The sequence below is a fragment of the Macaca nemestrina genome, chromosome 11, assembly GCF_043159975.1.
Source record: "Macaca nemestrina isolate mMacNem1 chromosome 11, mMacNem.hap1, whole genome shotgun sequence".
NCBI lineage: Eukaryota > Metazoa > Chordata > Mammalia > Primates > Cercopithecidae > Macaca > Macaca nemestrina.
This window is the reverse complement of record NC_092135.1, coordinates 59,703,320-59,718,317: the sequence shown is the minus strand read 5'-3', so window position 1 is coordinate 59,718,317 and position 14,998 is coordinate 59,703,320. Positions and strand designations below refer to the sequence as shown.

At 36.9% G+C, this 14,998-nt stretch overlaps 1 protein-coding gene across 20 annotated transcripts in view; it reads right to left on the bottom strand.

Moving 5' to 3' along the window:
* The window catches only part of LOC105483348 (solute carrier family 4 member 10), a 452,662-nt gene that overhangs the window by 90,532 nt on the left and 347,132 nt on the right, over positions 1-14,998 (bottom strand). For all 20 annotated transcript variants that reach the window (XM_011744188.2, XM_024793282.2, XM_011744189.3 and 17 more), the window contains one exon: positions 14,035-14,122. In XM_011744188.2, the coding sequence (XP_011742490.1) occupies positions 14,035-14,122 (88 nt within the window). The remainder of the gene's footprint in view (positions 1-14,034; positions 14,123-14,998) is intronic.

The window sequence follows — 14,998 nt, the reverse complement described above, 5'->3', positions numbered from 1 at the left end:
GGCTGGAATGCAGTGGCACAGTCATAGCTCACTGCAGCCTTGAACTCCTAGGCTTAAGCTCCTGCTTAAGCTCCTAGCTTCTGAGTAGCTGGGACTACAGGTGTGTACCACAAAACCTGGCTAATTTTTTAAAAAAATTATTGTACAGACAGGGTCTTGCTATGTTGCCTGGGCTGGTCTTGAACTCCTGGTCCCAAACCATCCTCCGCCTTGACCTCCCAAAGTGCTGGGATTATAGGTGTGAGCTACTGTACCCTGACTTTTCAAATATTTTTGATTTGCAGTTAGTTAAGTTCAAGAGTGCAGACCCTGAAGATACAGAGGGCCAACTACATATTATATCTTTGCAGTACAGAAAGTGTATTTCCACACAAAGTATGAGTTACATTTCATACTTATTCCCTCCACCTCCCCTCCACACACATGTGCTGTGTTAGTCATTTAGGGTGTTCACAGATATTCTAGGTTTTCTTCTAGACCACGTGGTAAGATTGTACTTCTTTGCCTTCTTTGATATTTGGATTAGGTATATTCTACTTGGGTGTACATATGTCACTTTTGAATGGAAGTTATGAGTACCAATGTGTGATTTATCACATTGCTTTTTTTCTGGTTTAGTGACTGAGAAAACACAGGTACAGATAGAGCTTCTATAAGTGCAGGGAGCCTAAGTGATTATAATGAGCAGAGTCTCTCTCCTAGATCTTGATGAACATTTAGCATGATAGAAATAAACCCTTATTGTTTTAAGCCATTAATATTTTAGTTGGTTATTCCTGTAGCCTAACCTAATTTATCTTAACATATACAGGAATTATGTACTTAATATAGTAAGTGTGGAAAATAAAAGATAAAGAGAAAAAATTGATTTACACTGAACATAATGTAAATATTTCTGGAACTTTAAATTTCACTTGGGATGAAATGATACAAGTATTTGAGACTAGGGACTCCTATAGTGTTCTTTATGCTGGCCTAAATTACAGTGACCAAATGTCCCCAAATTGCCAGGAAAATCCTGCTTTCAAATATTCTATTCTACTTTCAGACCATTTATTTCCATTTCTGGTTTGATACTCAATATAAACTGCTAAGTAATAATGATCATTTTAGAAAGCTTTTTCTTGACTTTCCAACTAAGAACACTTCACAAAACATTATTGGTCTGATAAACAGACTTTGCTTAGGATAATGCAAAAATATCAAAGATCTATTAATGGTTTAGTTGTATTTTGAGAAGGAGATTTTTCAAATATTAAAAATACAGATTTCCATGCCACAGGCCTCTTCTAGAGATGGTTACATGGCCCTGAGACCTAACTGGAACACTTAAGAATTGCAAAAGTTCTTAGTCCTCAATGAGAGTTTAGCAACTCTACTATTTTCCTGTTAGTAACAACTCTCTTGAAATCTTTCTTAATTTGATCACATTTAATTAGAAAACTGCTTTGAAAGATCGCATGATCCTATACCCTGTTTTAGGTAGACAAATATCCAAATTCATCCAGGACAACAGATTTCCTATTATTTTAAAGCTCCCTAAAGGTATAGATGCCATAATTCGTATAATTTTAAATCATACATAGTACTTACTATTGTTTCCCTATCACCAATTTTATCAATAACCTAATTATTTTACATTCCTCTTCTACCTTTTCTTTGTCTAGCTAACCTAACAGTCTGATTTCAGTTGACCCCCTGACTTCCCTGATCCCCTTCTCAAACAAGATGATATGCTTTGTTAATAATCTTAACATCATCTCCTTCTTGATAGCTTTCACTGTAATTATAATTATTCATTATAATTAATTATTAATTATATAATTAGTTGTTCAATGCCTGTTTTCTCTGATAAAACATGAGCTTTGAACGTTCACTCAGTAAATATTTATCAAACTATTTAAGTGCTAGTGATAGAGCAGTGAACAAAACCAAGAAAAATTCACCCCCTCATGGGGCTTACATTCTAAGGGGAGGGATGAGATGGAAAATAAACAATATAAATGAGTGTATATTTTGGTAGACGATGGAAAGTGTTATGGAGAAAAATGAAGCAGAAAAGGGGAATAAGGGTATGACTGGGGACTGTTGCAATTTTAAATAAGGTGATTAAGGAAGGTCTTAATGAGTAGACATTTCAGCAAGGACCTGAAGAAGGTAAGGATGCTTGCCCTGTCATTATCAGGAACAAGAGCTTTCCAGGCAGACAGAATTACCAGTGTGGAGTATGCTTTGAGAAGCGGCAAGAGGGAAAGTAGCAGATGACGTCTAAGAGGCAAGGTGGGAGCATGCTTTAAAGTAGCAGATGACGTCTAAGAGGCAAGGTGGGAGCATGCTTTAAGAAGTGGCAAGAGGGAAAGTAGCAGATGACATCTAAGAAGCAAGGTGGAGGAGGTGGAAGGACATCTTGTAGGACTTTGTAGGTCATCATAAGAACTTAGACTTTTACTCTGAATGAGCTAGGAAGCCATTAGAAAGTCTTCAGCAGAAGAGGGATTGCTCTAGCTGTTGTGTTGAGAATAGGATGAAGTGGGGTAAGGGCAGAAAAAAAAAAAGAGGCTATTGCAATAATAGAATAATAATGGTGACATGAACCCAGTGATGACAGTGGAAGCCAGGGGGTAACAGTGCAGAAAATGAGAACTGCAGTGGTAAGATTCTGGATCTATTGTGAAAGTTAACCCAGGAAGATTTGCTGATAGATTGGATTTGGGATGTGAAAGAACTAAAGCAGTCAAGGATTATTTCAGGGTTGTTCTATGAGGCCAGTGACCATGTCTTTAATTTCTACCACCTTATCTCTAATATATAGTAGGCAATAAGTATATACTAATCACAAAAAAACATGAAATAAGTACAATTATTATCATTCCCGGTTTAAGGATGAGGAAACTGAGGCAGAGAGAGTTCAGTTTATTTAACTTGTCCAAATTCATACCACCAAGAAATGCCTTTCCTTCTTCCCTCCGTTTCCATTCCTCTCCTCCTCTTCCTTGCTTCCTTTCATTTGCTTCTTCTTATAAGATAGGAGATTCTACATCATCCTTGTGAACAGATAGAAATGATATAGGAAGGAGGAAAAAACTTGTGATGAAGAAACCAGAATGAAAAATTAAGGAGAAAAGTTCTCAACAAGGAATTAGGAAGAAATTCCAGCATATGAGGTTTTATTTCATTTTCTTTCAAGAATGTTTTTACTATTCTTGGATTTTCAGATATTTCTGATAGTTCTTTCAGATATTAGAATAAGCTTTTCAAGCTCCTCAGTAAATCTTGTTGGAATTTGGATTGGAATTGCACTGATTTCTCTCTCACCAGCACTGCTTGCCTACACTGTGGCAATCACCTCTGAAGTGGTCTCTCTACTTTCATCCGTGCTCCTCCATGGTCTATTCTGAACACAGCAGCCAAGTGACAATTTTTCTTTTTTTTTTTTGGATGGAGTTTCACTCTTGTTGCCCAGGCTGGAGTGCAGTGGTGCAATTTCGACTCACCACAACCTCCACCTTACAGGTTCAAGTGATTTTCCTGTCTCAGTCTCCTGAGAAACTGGGATTGCAGGCATGTGCCACCACGTCCGGCTAATTTTGTATTTTTAGTAGAGACGGGGTTTCTCCATGTTGGTCAGGCTGGTCTCTTAACTCCCGACCTTGGGCGATCTGCCCACCTCAGCCTCCCAAAGTGCTGGGATTACAGGCATGAGCCACCGCGCCCAGCCGACATTGTTAAATGTAAGACAAATCATGTCAACTCTAATAAAAATCTTCTGTTTGCTTCCCAACTCACTCAATGTCCTTAGATGACCTACAAATACCCGGTACAGACTGACCCCCATCCAACAACCTCTCTGACCTCATCCCCTACTGCTCCCTCCGTTTCTCACTTCTGTCCAGCCATGTTGTCCTCCTTGTTCCCCAGATGTTCCAGGCACACTCCTGTCCCAAAGCCCTTGCCCTTGTTTATCCTTTTGCTTGGAAAGCTCTCCCTTCAGGTAACTACATAGGTCGCTCTCTTTCTTCCTTTAGGATCTTTGTAAAATACCTCCTCAGTAAAATCTTCTCTGACCACTTTATTTTAACTTATAACTCTCCCCAGCCCACCTCTACCTCCCTTTTCTGCTTTCACGATTATTTTCTTCACAGCACTTATCACCAAAGGCCATATTTTTACTTTTTATATGTTAGTCTGTCTTTTCACTAGACTATTGGTTTAATTTAAAAAAGAACATTTTTCAGTGCAAAAAGGCTGAAAATTCCAAAAACCAGAATGCCTCTTCTCCTCCAAAGGATCACAACTCCTTGCCAGCAAGGGAACAAAATTGGATGGAGAATGAGTTTGATGAATTGACAGAAGAAGGCTTCAGAAGGTGAAGCCTTCTGAAGGCTTCTTCAAGCTAAAGCAGCATTTTCTAACCCAAGGCAAGGAAGCTAAGAACCTTGAAGAAAGGTTAGAGGAATTGCTAACTAAAATAACCAGCTAGAGAAGAACATAAATGACCTGATGGAGCTGAAAACCACAACACAAGAACTTTGTGAAGCATACACAAGTATCAATAGCTGAATCAAGCAAGCAGAACAAAGGATATTAGAGAGTGAAGATCTATTTAATAAAATAAAGCATGAAGACAAGGTTAGAGAAAAAATAATGAAAAGGAAAGAACAATGCCTCTAAGAAATATGGGACCATGTGAAAAGACCAAACCTACATTTGACTGGTGTACCTAAAAGTGGTGGGGAGACTAGGACCAAGTTGGAAAACATTCTTCAAGATATTATCCAGGAGAACTTCCCCAACTGAGCAAGGCAGGCCAATATTCAAATTCAGGAAATACAGAGAACACTACAAAGATACTCCTCGAGAAGAACAACCCCAAGACACAAAATCATCAGATTCACCAAGGTTGAAAAGAAGGGAAAAATATTAAGGGCAGCCAGAGAGAAAGGTTGGGTTAACAACAAAGGGAAACCCATCAGACTAACAGTGGATCTCTCTGTAGAAACCCTACATGACAGAAAAGAGTGGGGGCCAATATTCAACATTCTTAAAGAGAAGAAATTTCAGCCCAGACTTTCATATCCAGCCAAACTAAGTTCATAAGCGAAGGAGAAATAAAATCCTTTACAGACAAGCAAATGCTGAGAGATTTTGTCACCACCAGGCCTGCCTTATAAGAGCTCCTGAAGGAAGTCCTAAATATGGAAAGGAAAAACTGGTATCTTCCACTGAAAAATACAACAAATTGTAAAGACCATTGACACTATGAAGAAACTGCGGGTAATCAATTAATGGGCAAAATAACCAGCTAGCATCATAATGACAGGATCAAATTCACATATAACAATATTAACCTTAAATATAAATGGGCTAAATGCCCCAATTAAAGGACACAGACTGGCAAATTGGATAAAGAGTCAAGATCCATCAGTTTCTGTATTCAGGAGACCCATCTCATGGGCAAAGACACACACAGGCTCAAAATAAAGGGATGGAGGAACATTTACCAAGCAAATGGAAAGCAAAAAACAAACAGGGGTTGCAATCCTAGTCTCCAATAAAACAGGCTTTAAACTGACAAAGATCAAAAAAGACAAAGAAGGACATTACTTAATGGTAAAGGGATCAATACAACAAGAAGAGCTAACTATCCTAAATATATATGCACCCAATACAGGAGCACCCAGATTCATAAAGCAAGTTCTTAAAGAACTACAAAGAGTAATTTAGACTCCCACACAATAATAGTGGGAGACTTTAACACCCCACTCTCAATACTAGACAGATCAACGAGACAGAAAATCAACAAGAGGCCGGGCGCGGTGGCTCAAGCCTGTAATCCCAGCACTTTGGGAGGCCGAGACGGGCGGATCACGAGGTCAGGAGATCGAGACCATCCTGGCTAACACAATGAAACCCCGTCTCTACTAAAAATACAAAAAAATTAGCCGGGCGAGGTGGCGGGCGCCTGTAGTCCCAGCTACTCGGGAGGCTGAGGCAGGAGAATGGCGTAAACCCGGGAGGCAGAGCTTGCAGTGAGCCGAGATAGCGCCACTGCACTCCAGCCTGGGCGACAGAGCGAGACTCCCTCTCAAAAAAAAAAAAAAAAAAAAAAAAAAAAAAAAAAAGAAAATCAACAAGAATATTCAGGACTGGAACTCAGCTCTGGATCAAGCAGACCTAATAGACATCTATAGAACTCTCCACCCCAAATCAACAGAATATACATTCTTCTTAGCACTACATCACACTTATTCTAAAATTGACCACATAATTGGAAGTAAAACCCTCCTCAGCAAATGCAAAAGAACACAAATCCTAACAAACAGTCTCTCAGACCACAGTGCAATCAAATTAGAACTCAGGATTAAGAAACTCACTCAAAACCACATAACTACATGGAAACTGAACAACCGGCTCCTGAAATACTACTGGGTAAATAGCAAAATTGAGGCAGAAATAAATAAGTTCTTTGAAACCAATGAGAACAAAGACACAACATACCAGAATCTCTGGGACACAGCAGAAGCAGTGTTTAGAGGGAAATTTATAGCACCAAACGCCCACAGGAGAAAGCAGGAAAGATCTAAAATTGACACCCTAACATCACAGTTAAAAGAACTAGAGAAGCAAGAGCAAACAAATTCAAAAGCTAGCAGAAGACAAGAAATAACTAAGATCAGAGCAGAGCTAAAGAAGATACAGACACAAAAAACCCTTCAAAATATCAATGATTTCAAGAGTTGGTTTTTTGAAAAGATGAACAAAATAGATAGACTGCCAGCCAGACAATAAAGAAGAAAAGAGAGAAAAATCAAATAGACACAATAAAAAATGTGGGATCATCACTGATCCCACAGAAATACAAATTACCATTAGAGAACACTATAAACACCTCTACACAAATAAACTAGAAAATCTAGAAGAAATGGATAAATTCCTGGACACATACACCCTCCCAAGACTAAAGCAGGAAGAAGTTGAATCCTGGAAAAGGCCTATAACAAGTTCTGAAACTGAGGTAGTAATTAATAGCCTACCAACCAGAAAAAGCCCAGGACCAGATGGATTCATAGCCGAATTCTACCAGAGGTACAAAGAGGAGCTGGTACTATTCCTTCTGAAACTATATCAAACAATAGAAAAAGAGGGACTCCTCCCTAACTCATTTCATGAGGCCAGCATCATCTTGACACCAAAATGTGGCAGAGACACAACAAAAAAAGAAAATTTCAGGCCAATATCCCTGATGAACATCGATGCAAAAATCCTCAATAAAATACTGGCAAACCAAATCCGGCAGCACATCAAAAAACTTATCCACCACAATCAAGTCCAGTTCATCCCTGGGATGCAAGGCTGGTTCAACACACAGAAATAAATAAATGTAATCCATCACATAAATTGAACCAATGACAAAAACCACATGATTATCCAATAGATGCAGAAAAGACCTTCAATAAAAACCAACACCCTTTCATGCTAAAAACTCTCAATAAACTAGGTATTGGTGGAACAGATCTCAAAATAATAAGTTATTTATGAGAAACCCACAGCCAATATCATACTGAATATGCTGGAAGCATTCCCTTTGAAAACTGGCACAAGACAAGGATGCCCTCTCTTACCACTCCTATTCAACATAGTATTGGAAGTTCTGGCCGGGGCAATCAGGCAAGAGAAGGAAATAAAGGGTATTCAAATAGGAAGAGAGGAAGTCAAATTGCCTCTGTTCGCAGATGACATGATTGTATATTTAGAAAACCCCACAGTCTCAGTCCAAAATCTCCTTAAGCTGATAAGCAACTTCAGCAAAGTCTCAGGATAAAAAATCAATGTGCAAAAATCACAAACATTCATATACACCAATAACAGACAGAGAGCCAAATCATGAGTGAACTCCCATTCACAATTGCTACAAAGAGAATAAAATACCTAGGAATCCAGCTTACAAGGGACGTGAAGGACCTCTTCAAGGAGAACTACAAACCACTGCTCGAGGAAATAAGAGAGGACACAAACAAATGGAAAAATATTCCATGCTCATGAATAGTAAGAATCAATATCGTGAAAATGGCCATATTGCCCAAAGTAGTTTATAGATTCAATGCTATCCCCATCAAGCTACCATTGACTTTCTTCACACATTTAGAAAAAACTACTTTAAATTTCATATGGAACCAAAAATAGAGCCCGTATAGCCATGACAATCCTAAGCAAAAAGAACAAAGCTGGAGGCATCACAGTACCTGACTTCAAACTATACTATGTGGAAAAACCACACGGCACTTGTATCAAAACCGATACGTAGACCAATGGAACAGAATAGAGACCTCAGAAATAATGCCACTCATCTAAAACCATCTGATCTTTGACAAACCTGACAAATACAAGAAATGAGGAATGATTCCTATTTAATAAATGGTGATGGGAAAACTAGCTAGCCATATGCAGAAAACTGAAACTGGACTCCTTCCTTACACCTTATACAAAAATTAACTCAAAATGAATTAAAGACTTAAATATAAGACCGAAAGTCATAAAAACCCTAGAAGAAAATCTAGGCAATACCATTCAGGACACAGGCATGGGCAAAGACTTCATGACTAAAACACCAAAAGCAACGGCAACAAAAGCCAAAATTGATAAATGGGAGCTAATAACACTAAAGAACTCTGCACAGCAAAAGAAATATCAACAGAATGAACAGGCAACCTACAGAATGGGAAAAAAATTTTGTAATCTATCCATCTGACAAAGGGCTAATGTCCAGAATTTACAAGAACTTCAACAAATTTACAAGAGAAAACAACCCCAGCAAAAAGTGGGCAAAGGATATGAACAGAAATTTCTCAAAAGAAGACATTTGTGTGGCTAAAAAACAAGAAAAAAAGCTCATCATCACTGGTCATTAGAGAAATGCAAATCAAAACCACAATGAGATACCATCTCATGCCAGTTATAATGGCAATCATTAAAAAGTCAGGAAACAACAGATGCTGGAGAGGATGTGGAGAAATAGGAACACTTTTACACTGTTGGTGGGGGTGTAAATTAGTTCAACCACTGTGAAAGACAGTGTGGCGATTCCTCAAGGATCTAGAACCAGAAATATCATCTGACCCAGCAACCCCATTACTGGGTATATACCAAAATGATCATAAATCATTCTACTATAAAGATACTATACTATAAAGATACATTCTACTATAAAGATATAAACATACTACTATGTATGTTTATTTCAGCAATATTCACAATAGCAAAGACTTGGAACCAAACCAAATGCTTATCAGTGACAGACTGAATAAAGAAAATATGGCATATATACACCATGGAATAGCATGCAGCCATAAAAAAGAATGAATTCATGTCCTTTGCAGGGACATGGATGAAGGTGGAAACCATCATTCTCAGCAAACTAACAAAGGAAAAGAAAACCAAACACCACATGTTCTCACTTATAAATGGGAGCTGAACAACGAGAACACACAGACACAGGAAGGGGAACATCACACACTGGGGCCTGTTCGGGGGTGGGAGTCTAGGGGAGGGATAGCATTAGGAGAAACACCTAATGTAGATGACGTGTTGATGGGTGCAGCAAACCACCATGGCATGTGTATACCTATGTAACACTATGTAACAAACCTGCACGTTCTGCACATGTATTCTAGAACTTAAAGTATATTAAAAAATTCAAAGAAAAAAATTAAGATTGATGATGATTTGGGGGTTGAGACAGCAACCAAACAATTTTTTTCTTCCTGATTTTATCCTAAATGACACTAAAAATTGTATAAAAATAAATTCTTTCAATTAAAAAAGATTTCAGAGATTTAGTGTCAAAACAAAGCACACAACACAATTTAGCAGTTCTTATGGGAAAAAAGAAAAATGCGATGTTCAATAATGTCATACTGAACATGTAATAACATTCTTAGTCAATGATAATTTTATTGAGAGCAGTTCAAGTAGAATGGCAGTGCCAAAGTCAGACTACAATATGATAAGAAATGAATGAATCTAAAAATATTCAGAATCAAGTAGAGACTACTCCTTCAAAACTCTCAAGATTCAGATTGAACCAACACTTCTTCAAAAGTATGTGCTTCAAAAGTATATGCTGTTCTAAGTAGTAAAGAATTTTTTTTAAAGGATGGGGTAAACCTAGACCTCATTTCATGTGTATTTCTTCCAAGTAGCTACTATGTGTTCTGCAGGTTTGCTGTCAGGGTTCACTTAAGATCTAGAAGAGAGAGGAAACTGTTAGCTCAAATATCCAGAAAAAGAAAAACAAGCCTCTCTTAGTATTTCATTTGTTTTTGTTTTCATTAAAATGTATTATTTATGCTAACATGTAATGGTTTTACTATTGTTATTTATATATTTATTTTGAGACAACGTCTGGCTCTATTGCCCAGGCTGGAGAGCAGTGGTGCCATCTCAGCTCACTACAACCTCTGCCTCCCTGGCTCAAGCCATCCTCCCACCTCAGCCTCCCAAATAGCTGAGCAGCTGGGATTATATGCAGCTAATATTTTTTTGAGTTTTTTTGTAGAGACAGGGTTTCACCATGCTGCCCAGGCTGGTCTCAAACTTGTGACATCAAGTGATCCACTCGCCTTAGGTTCTGAAAGTGCTGGGATTACAGGTGTGGGCCACTGAACCTGCCCTATTGCTGTTTTTAAATGAATTCATAAACACATATTTTAAAAATTTCTCTGTTTTAAGTTCTCCTATGGTAAATATCAACATATCTATGTACACAAAAGCTCTGGGGTGCTTAATAATTTTTGAGAATGTGAAGGGATCAACACATTGGTAGCAGTGTTGGTAAGCATAATCATATGATTTATTTCTAGTAAAGCTCAACAGAAATGAAGAAAATAAATTATTGGCTTGATTCAAGATAGAATATTGGTATGATGACTACAATATTCAGTATCTGATTCATGTTTTAAAAATTTATTGAACCCTGACTGAGGGTCAGACACTGTGATACATCTAAAAATACAAAAGGAAGACAGTCTACCTACTAAGTGTTCAAAGTACAGAGAGGGGAAAAAAATAGAACTTAGCTCAACGAATATTTATTTGAGCACCTGGCAAAATCAGGGCACAAAAGTGAATACTGAATGCTAAAATGGTAACTGTTCTCATGGAATTTATGTTTGATAATGCAATCCAATAAACTATTTTTTAACCAAAGTAAATAATGAATCAACATATTAAATTCTATTCTTAATGAGTACAATTGTTCTTTTCCTTTTTCTTTTCTTTCTTTTTTTGAGACAGAGTCTCGCTTCGTCACCCAGGCTGGAGTGCAGTGATGCAATCGTGGCTCACTGCCATTTCCACTTCCCAGGTTCAAGTGATTCTCCCCTCTCAGCCTCTCAAGTAACTGGGACTACAGGCATACGCCACCATACCCAGCTAATTTTTGTATTTTTAGTAGAGACGGGGTTTCACCATGTTGGCCAGGTTGATCTCAAATTCCTGACTTCAGGTGATCCATCCACCTTGGCGATCCCAAAGTGCTGGGATTACAGCTGTGAGCCATTACACCTGGCCTAGTACAATTATTCCATAGCCTTCAAAGCAATTAGATAAGCAGAATACTTGCTTTACCTGGGCTTTGAACAATACAATCTGTTTTCTTTTTTAAAAAATATTTAAACAGTCTTTGATATTCAATCAATGTCCTGTTGTAATTACCATGTCCTATTAAAACTAACAGCTCTTATCTTTTAGAGTAGCTTTCTGGTTGAGTTTCTGCTTCTGTATCCTATAATCTACAAAGATTACCTAAGGCCATGCTCTAAAACTTTCAAGGGTAAATAATTGAAAAAATGTATTTTTTAAATCAGGTGACTGATGCTTATGCTCAAATTTCAGTCTTTATTATATGACTGATGCTTATTCTCAAATTAGGTAGCTCTCACTAATCAAATAAATAGATGGAAGCCCCTTCTCTGTTCTCATCCTAAATCTGAAATTTATAGAACATGGATATTTCCCTGTTCTGTGTTCACTTGATTAGTCAAGAAATCTTTAGAACTGACATCTTTCTGTTGAGAAAAGTGCTGATTCCCAATTGGGGAAGTAGAGGATGAAGAGGAGAGAGATACACTGATGTACATGTACATTCCATGACACAGTAGGATCCTCTCTCACATTATCACGTCTCATGCCCCACAGATATCTTAAAATAATGCCCTAATTTCTTAGATGGGGAAACATTTTTTGTCTGAAATATAATAAAATATTAAACAAATGTATGTGAAAGTGATAATACTTAAATTGTAGAATACTAATACAAATCAATATGGAAATACTAAGAGCTTTTATACTGTGAGTGTTTTCTCAGAGAGAGTTCTGTTAAATCAGGTGTATGGCCCTCATTAACCTATTTTTTTCATTCTCCTGTCTTTTTGCAAATTTCCTAAATAGAATATGTTATTCATTATAGTGGATTGGATAATTTCCTCCCAAAATATACATCAACCTGGAGCCTCAGAATGTGGCCTTATTTGAAATAAAGATTTTGGAGATGTAATTAAGGTAAGTATCTCAAGATGAAATTATCCTGAATTAGGATGGGCCCTAAATTCAACGATTTGGATGTATTTAGGATGGGCCCGAAATCAAATGACAAATAAATGTCTATCTTCATAACAGAAAATAAGAAGACACACAGAGATAACTGGGAGAAAGCCATGTGAAGATGGAGACAGAGAACAAAGGTCTGTTGCCACAAGCCAGGGAAGACCAAGAGCCACCAGAATATGGAAGAGACAAGGAAGGATCCTCCCCTAGAGACTTCGAAGGGAGTGTGGCTCTGCTGACACCTTGACTTCAGACTTCTAGCCTCAAAAATATGAGAAAACAAACTACTGTCATTTTAAGCCACCCAATTTGTGGTAGTTTCTTATGGCAGTCATTGTAAACTAATACACTCATTAAGTTGGTTCCTTTTAAAAACTGAGGGAACAAAATGTTTTTCTTCTAGCTTTTGCTTTCCTATGTGTAAATATCAAAAACTAATTCATATAACACTGTAAAACATAATTTGGACAGATTGAAGAATTTATAATATTGAACCCCCTAAACAAGTTCAAATTTTAGCTATTGTAAACATAGAAAAAGTAATATATAATACTAATTGGCTCTTTTTACAGAATTTTCAAATATCTGCAGCCATGTATTTCAATGAAAACATTATTACATTATTTAGATGAAATCTAGATGTATATAATCCCATTTGTTCATTTACAACTGAATTTTGATTTAATGCCCCTTCTGTGATCTACTGCATCTGCTCTTCCTGTTAACAATAACAACAAATTTCCATAATAGGTTGGAGAATCTAAGTCAAGGAAAATAGTGGTATGATGCATCTTTTATGTTCTTACTTTAAAGATCTTCTACTTTTGAGACATACACCTGTTTGAAAAGCTGATGAAAGCTTTTTCCAGTCCCAAAAATCTACAGACAAATTTTTTACATAGAAAAATTTACATGCTCTATCACAGAAATCACAAACCCCTTGAAATCTATCTACAGCTTCTCTAATAGTTCCCAAACTCCCAGGTTAAAAACATCTATATTTAGGCAACTGTAGAGAGTTGACAGATGTTGCATGCATTTTGGGGTCATGTATACCATTCAGATAAACTGCTATTGTTCTTTCTTTAGACTTTGAAATTATTTACTCAAAACAAGATTTCCAAGGATATTAACAATGGTGCTTACTTTGGCAGCACATATACCATAAAGGGAATATTAATAATATACTCTAAGTGTCACTGAAAAAATTTCTTTACACTATGAAGTTTTAAAATATTATATTCATGGGTGTTAATTTATTATCCCTTTGGAAAACATTTTTCTAAAGGAGATTTTATAGCGGAGACATGGGAGAATGGGATTCAATACAGAGAAATCTGATTCACAACAAACTGTCTTGAAAAGAGGACCTCCAAAAGTTTTAGGTATACCTAGTGGGGGAAAATGTTCCCAATGAACTTGAATAAATACCTCATCTGTCATTAGGGTTGCAATTGATCTGCCAATCTCATGGTACTGTTGACCCTTTCCCAGGGGTCCCAGAAGAATGAACAAAAATCTGTAATTAAGAAGAAAAAAATGTTTTAAGGCCGAAATATAAAAATAATGTTAGTAATACAGAATCACTCATCTCAAAGGAATTACTGAAAATGGAGATTATGATGTCAAATACTTTCATAGTTTTTCATAGTTCATTATTATTTTCAAAAATTTTACCATGATTGACTCTTATGCTTAAGATCCTCAAGCAATGGGAATGCATGGTTTTCTGTTTTTTTGATTGATTTTTAATCACAGTGTTTCTCCGTTTAGTTATCTGTACAGTATGTGCAGTTGCTATTGGGAATTTTAAGGATTCTACGATCCTTAAAGAAGGAAAGTGTGAAAAGTAAAATCTGATTAGACCTTTCTAAATAGGAAGGAAGAAAACTCACTTGTATGCAAAATGGCGAACAGTTCAAAGGGGGCAAAGGTAACACAGTAGCAAAACAGAGAAAATATAGAGTCAAAAAACAGTGGGTGTATGTGCAATTTTCATTATAAAAAATTATTGTCAGGAATCAAAGATCAGCCAGGTAGAAGAAAATGGGGAGTTAATGATCTATTATTTGTAATGCTGAGGAATAAAAATAGTGTCTGCACTATAATATTCCATCTAAATTAGGTCGAACATTTGGCAAATTCATCATCACAAGTGGTGCTTTTAAAGAAATCAATAGATACTCTAACTTTAGCAGACTGGTGATTGTTCTGTCTCTGAGAAGGTCAATCCTTCTGGGATATAGTGAAAATTAAAGAATGCCCTATATTCTGCCATATCATTCTATGGTGTTAATTTGTTAAATGGTTTATGCTATTAAGTACGAAGACTAATGGCTTTACAAAGTGTACTAAAATAGTTACTATAATTCTACTCCTCATATAGGTATAATCT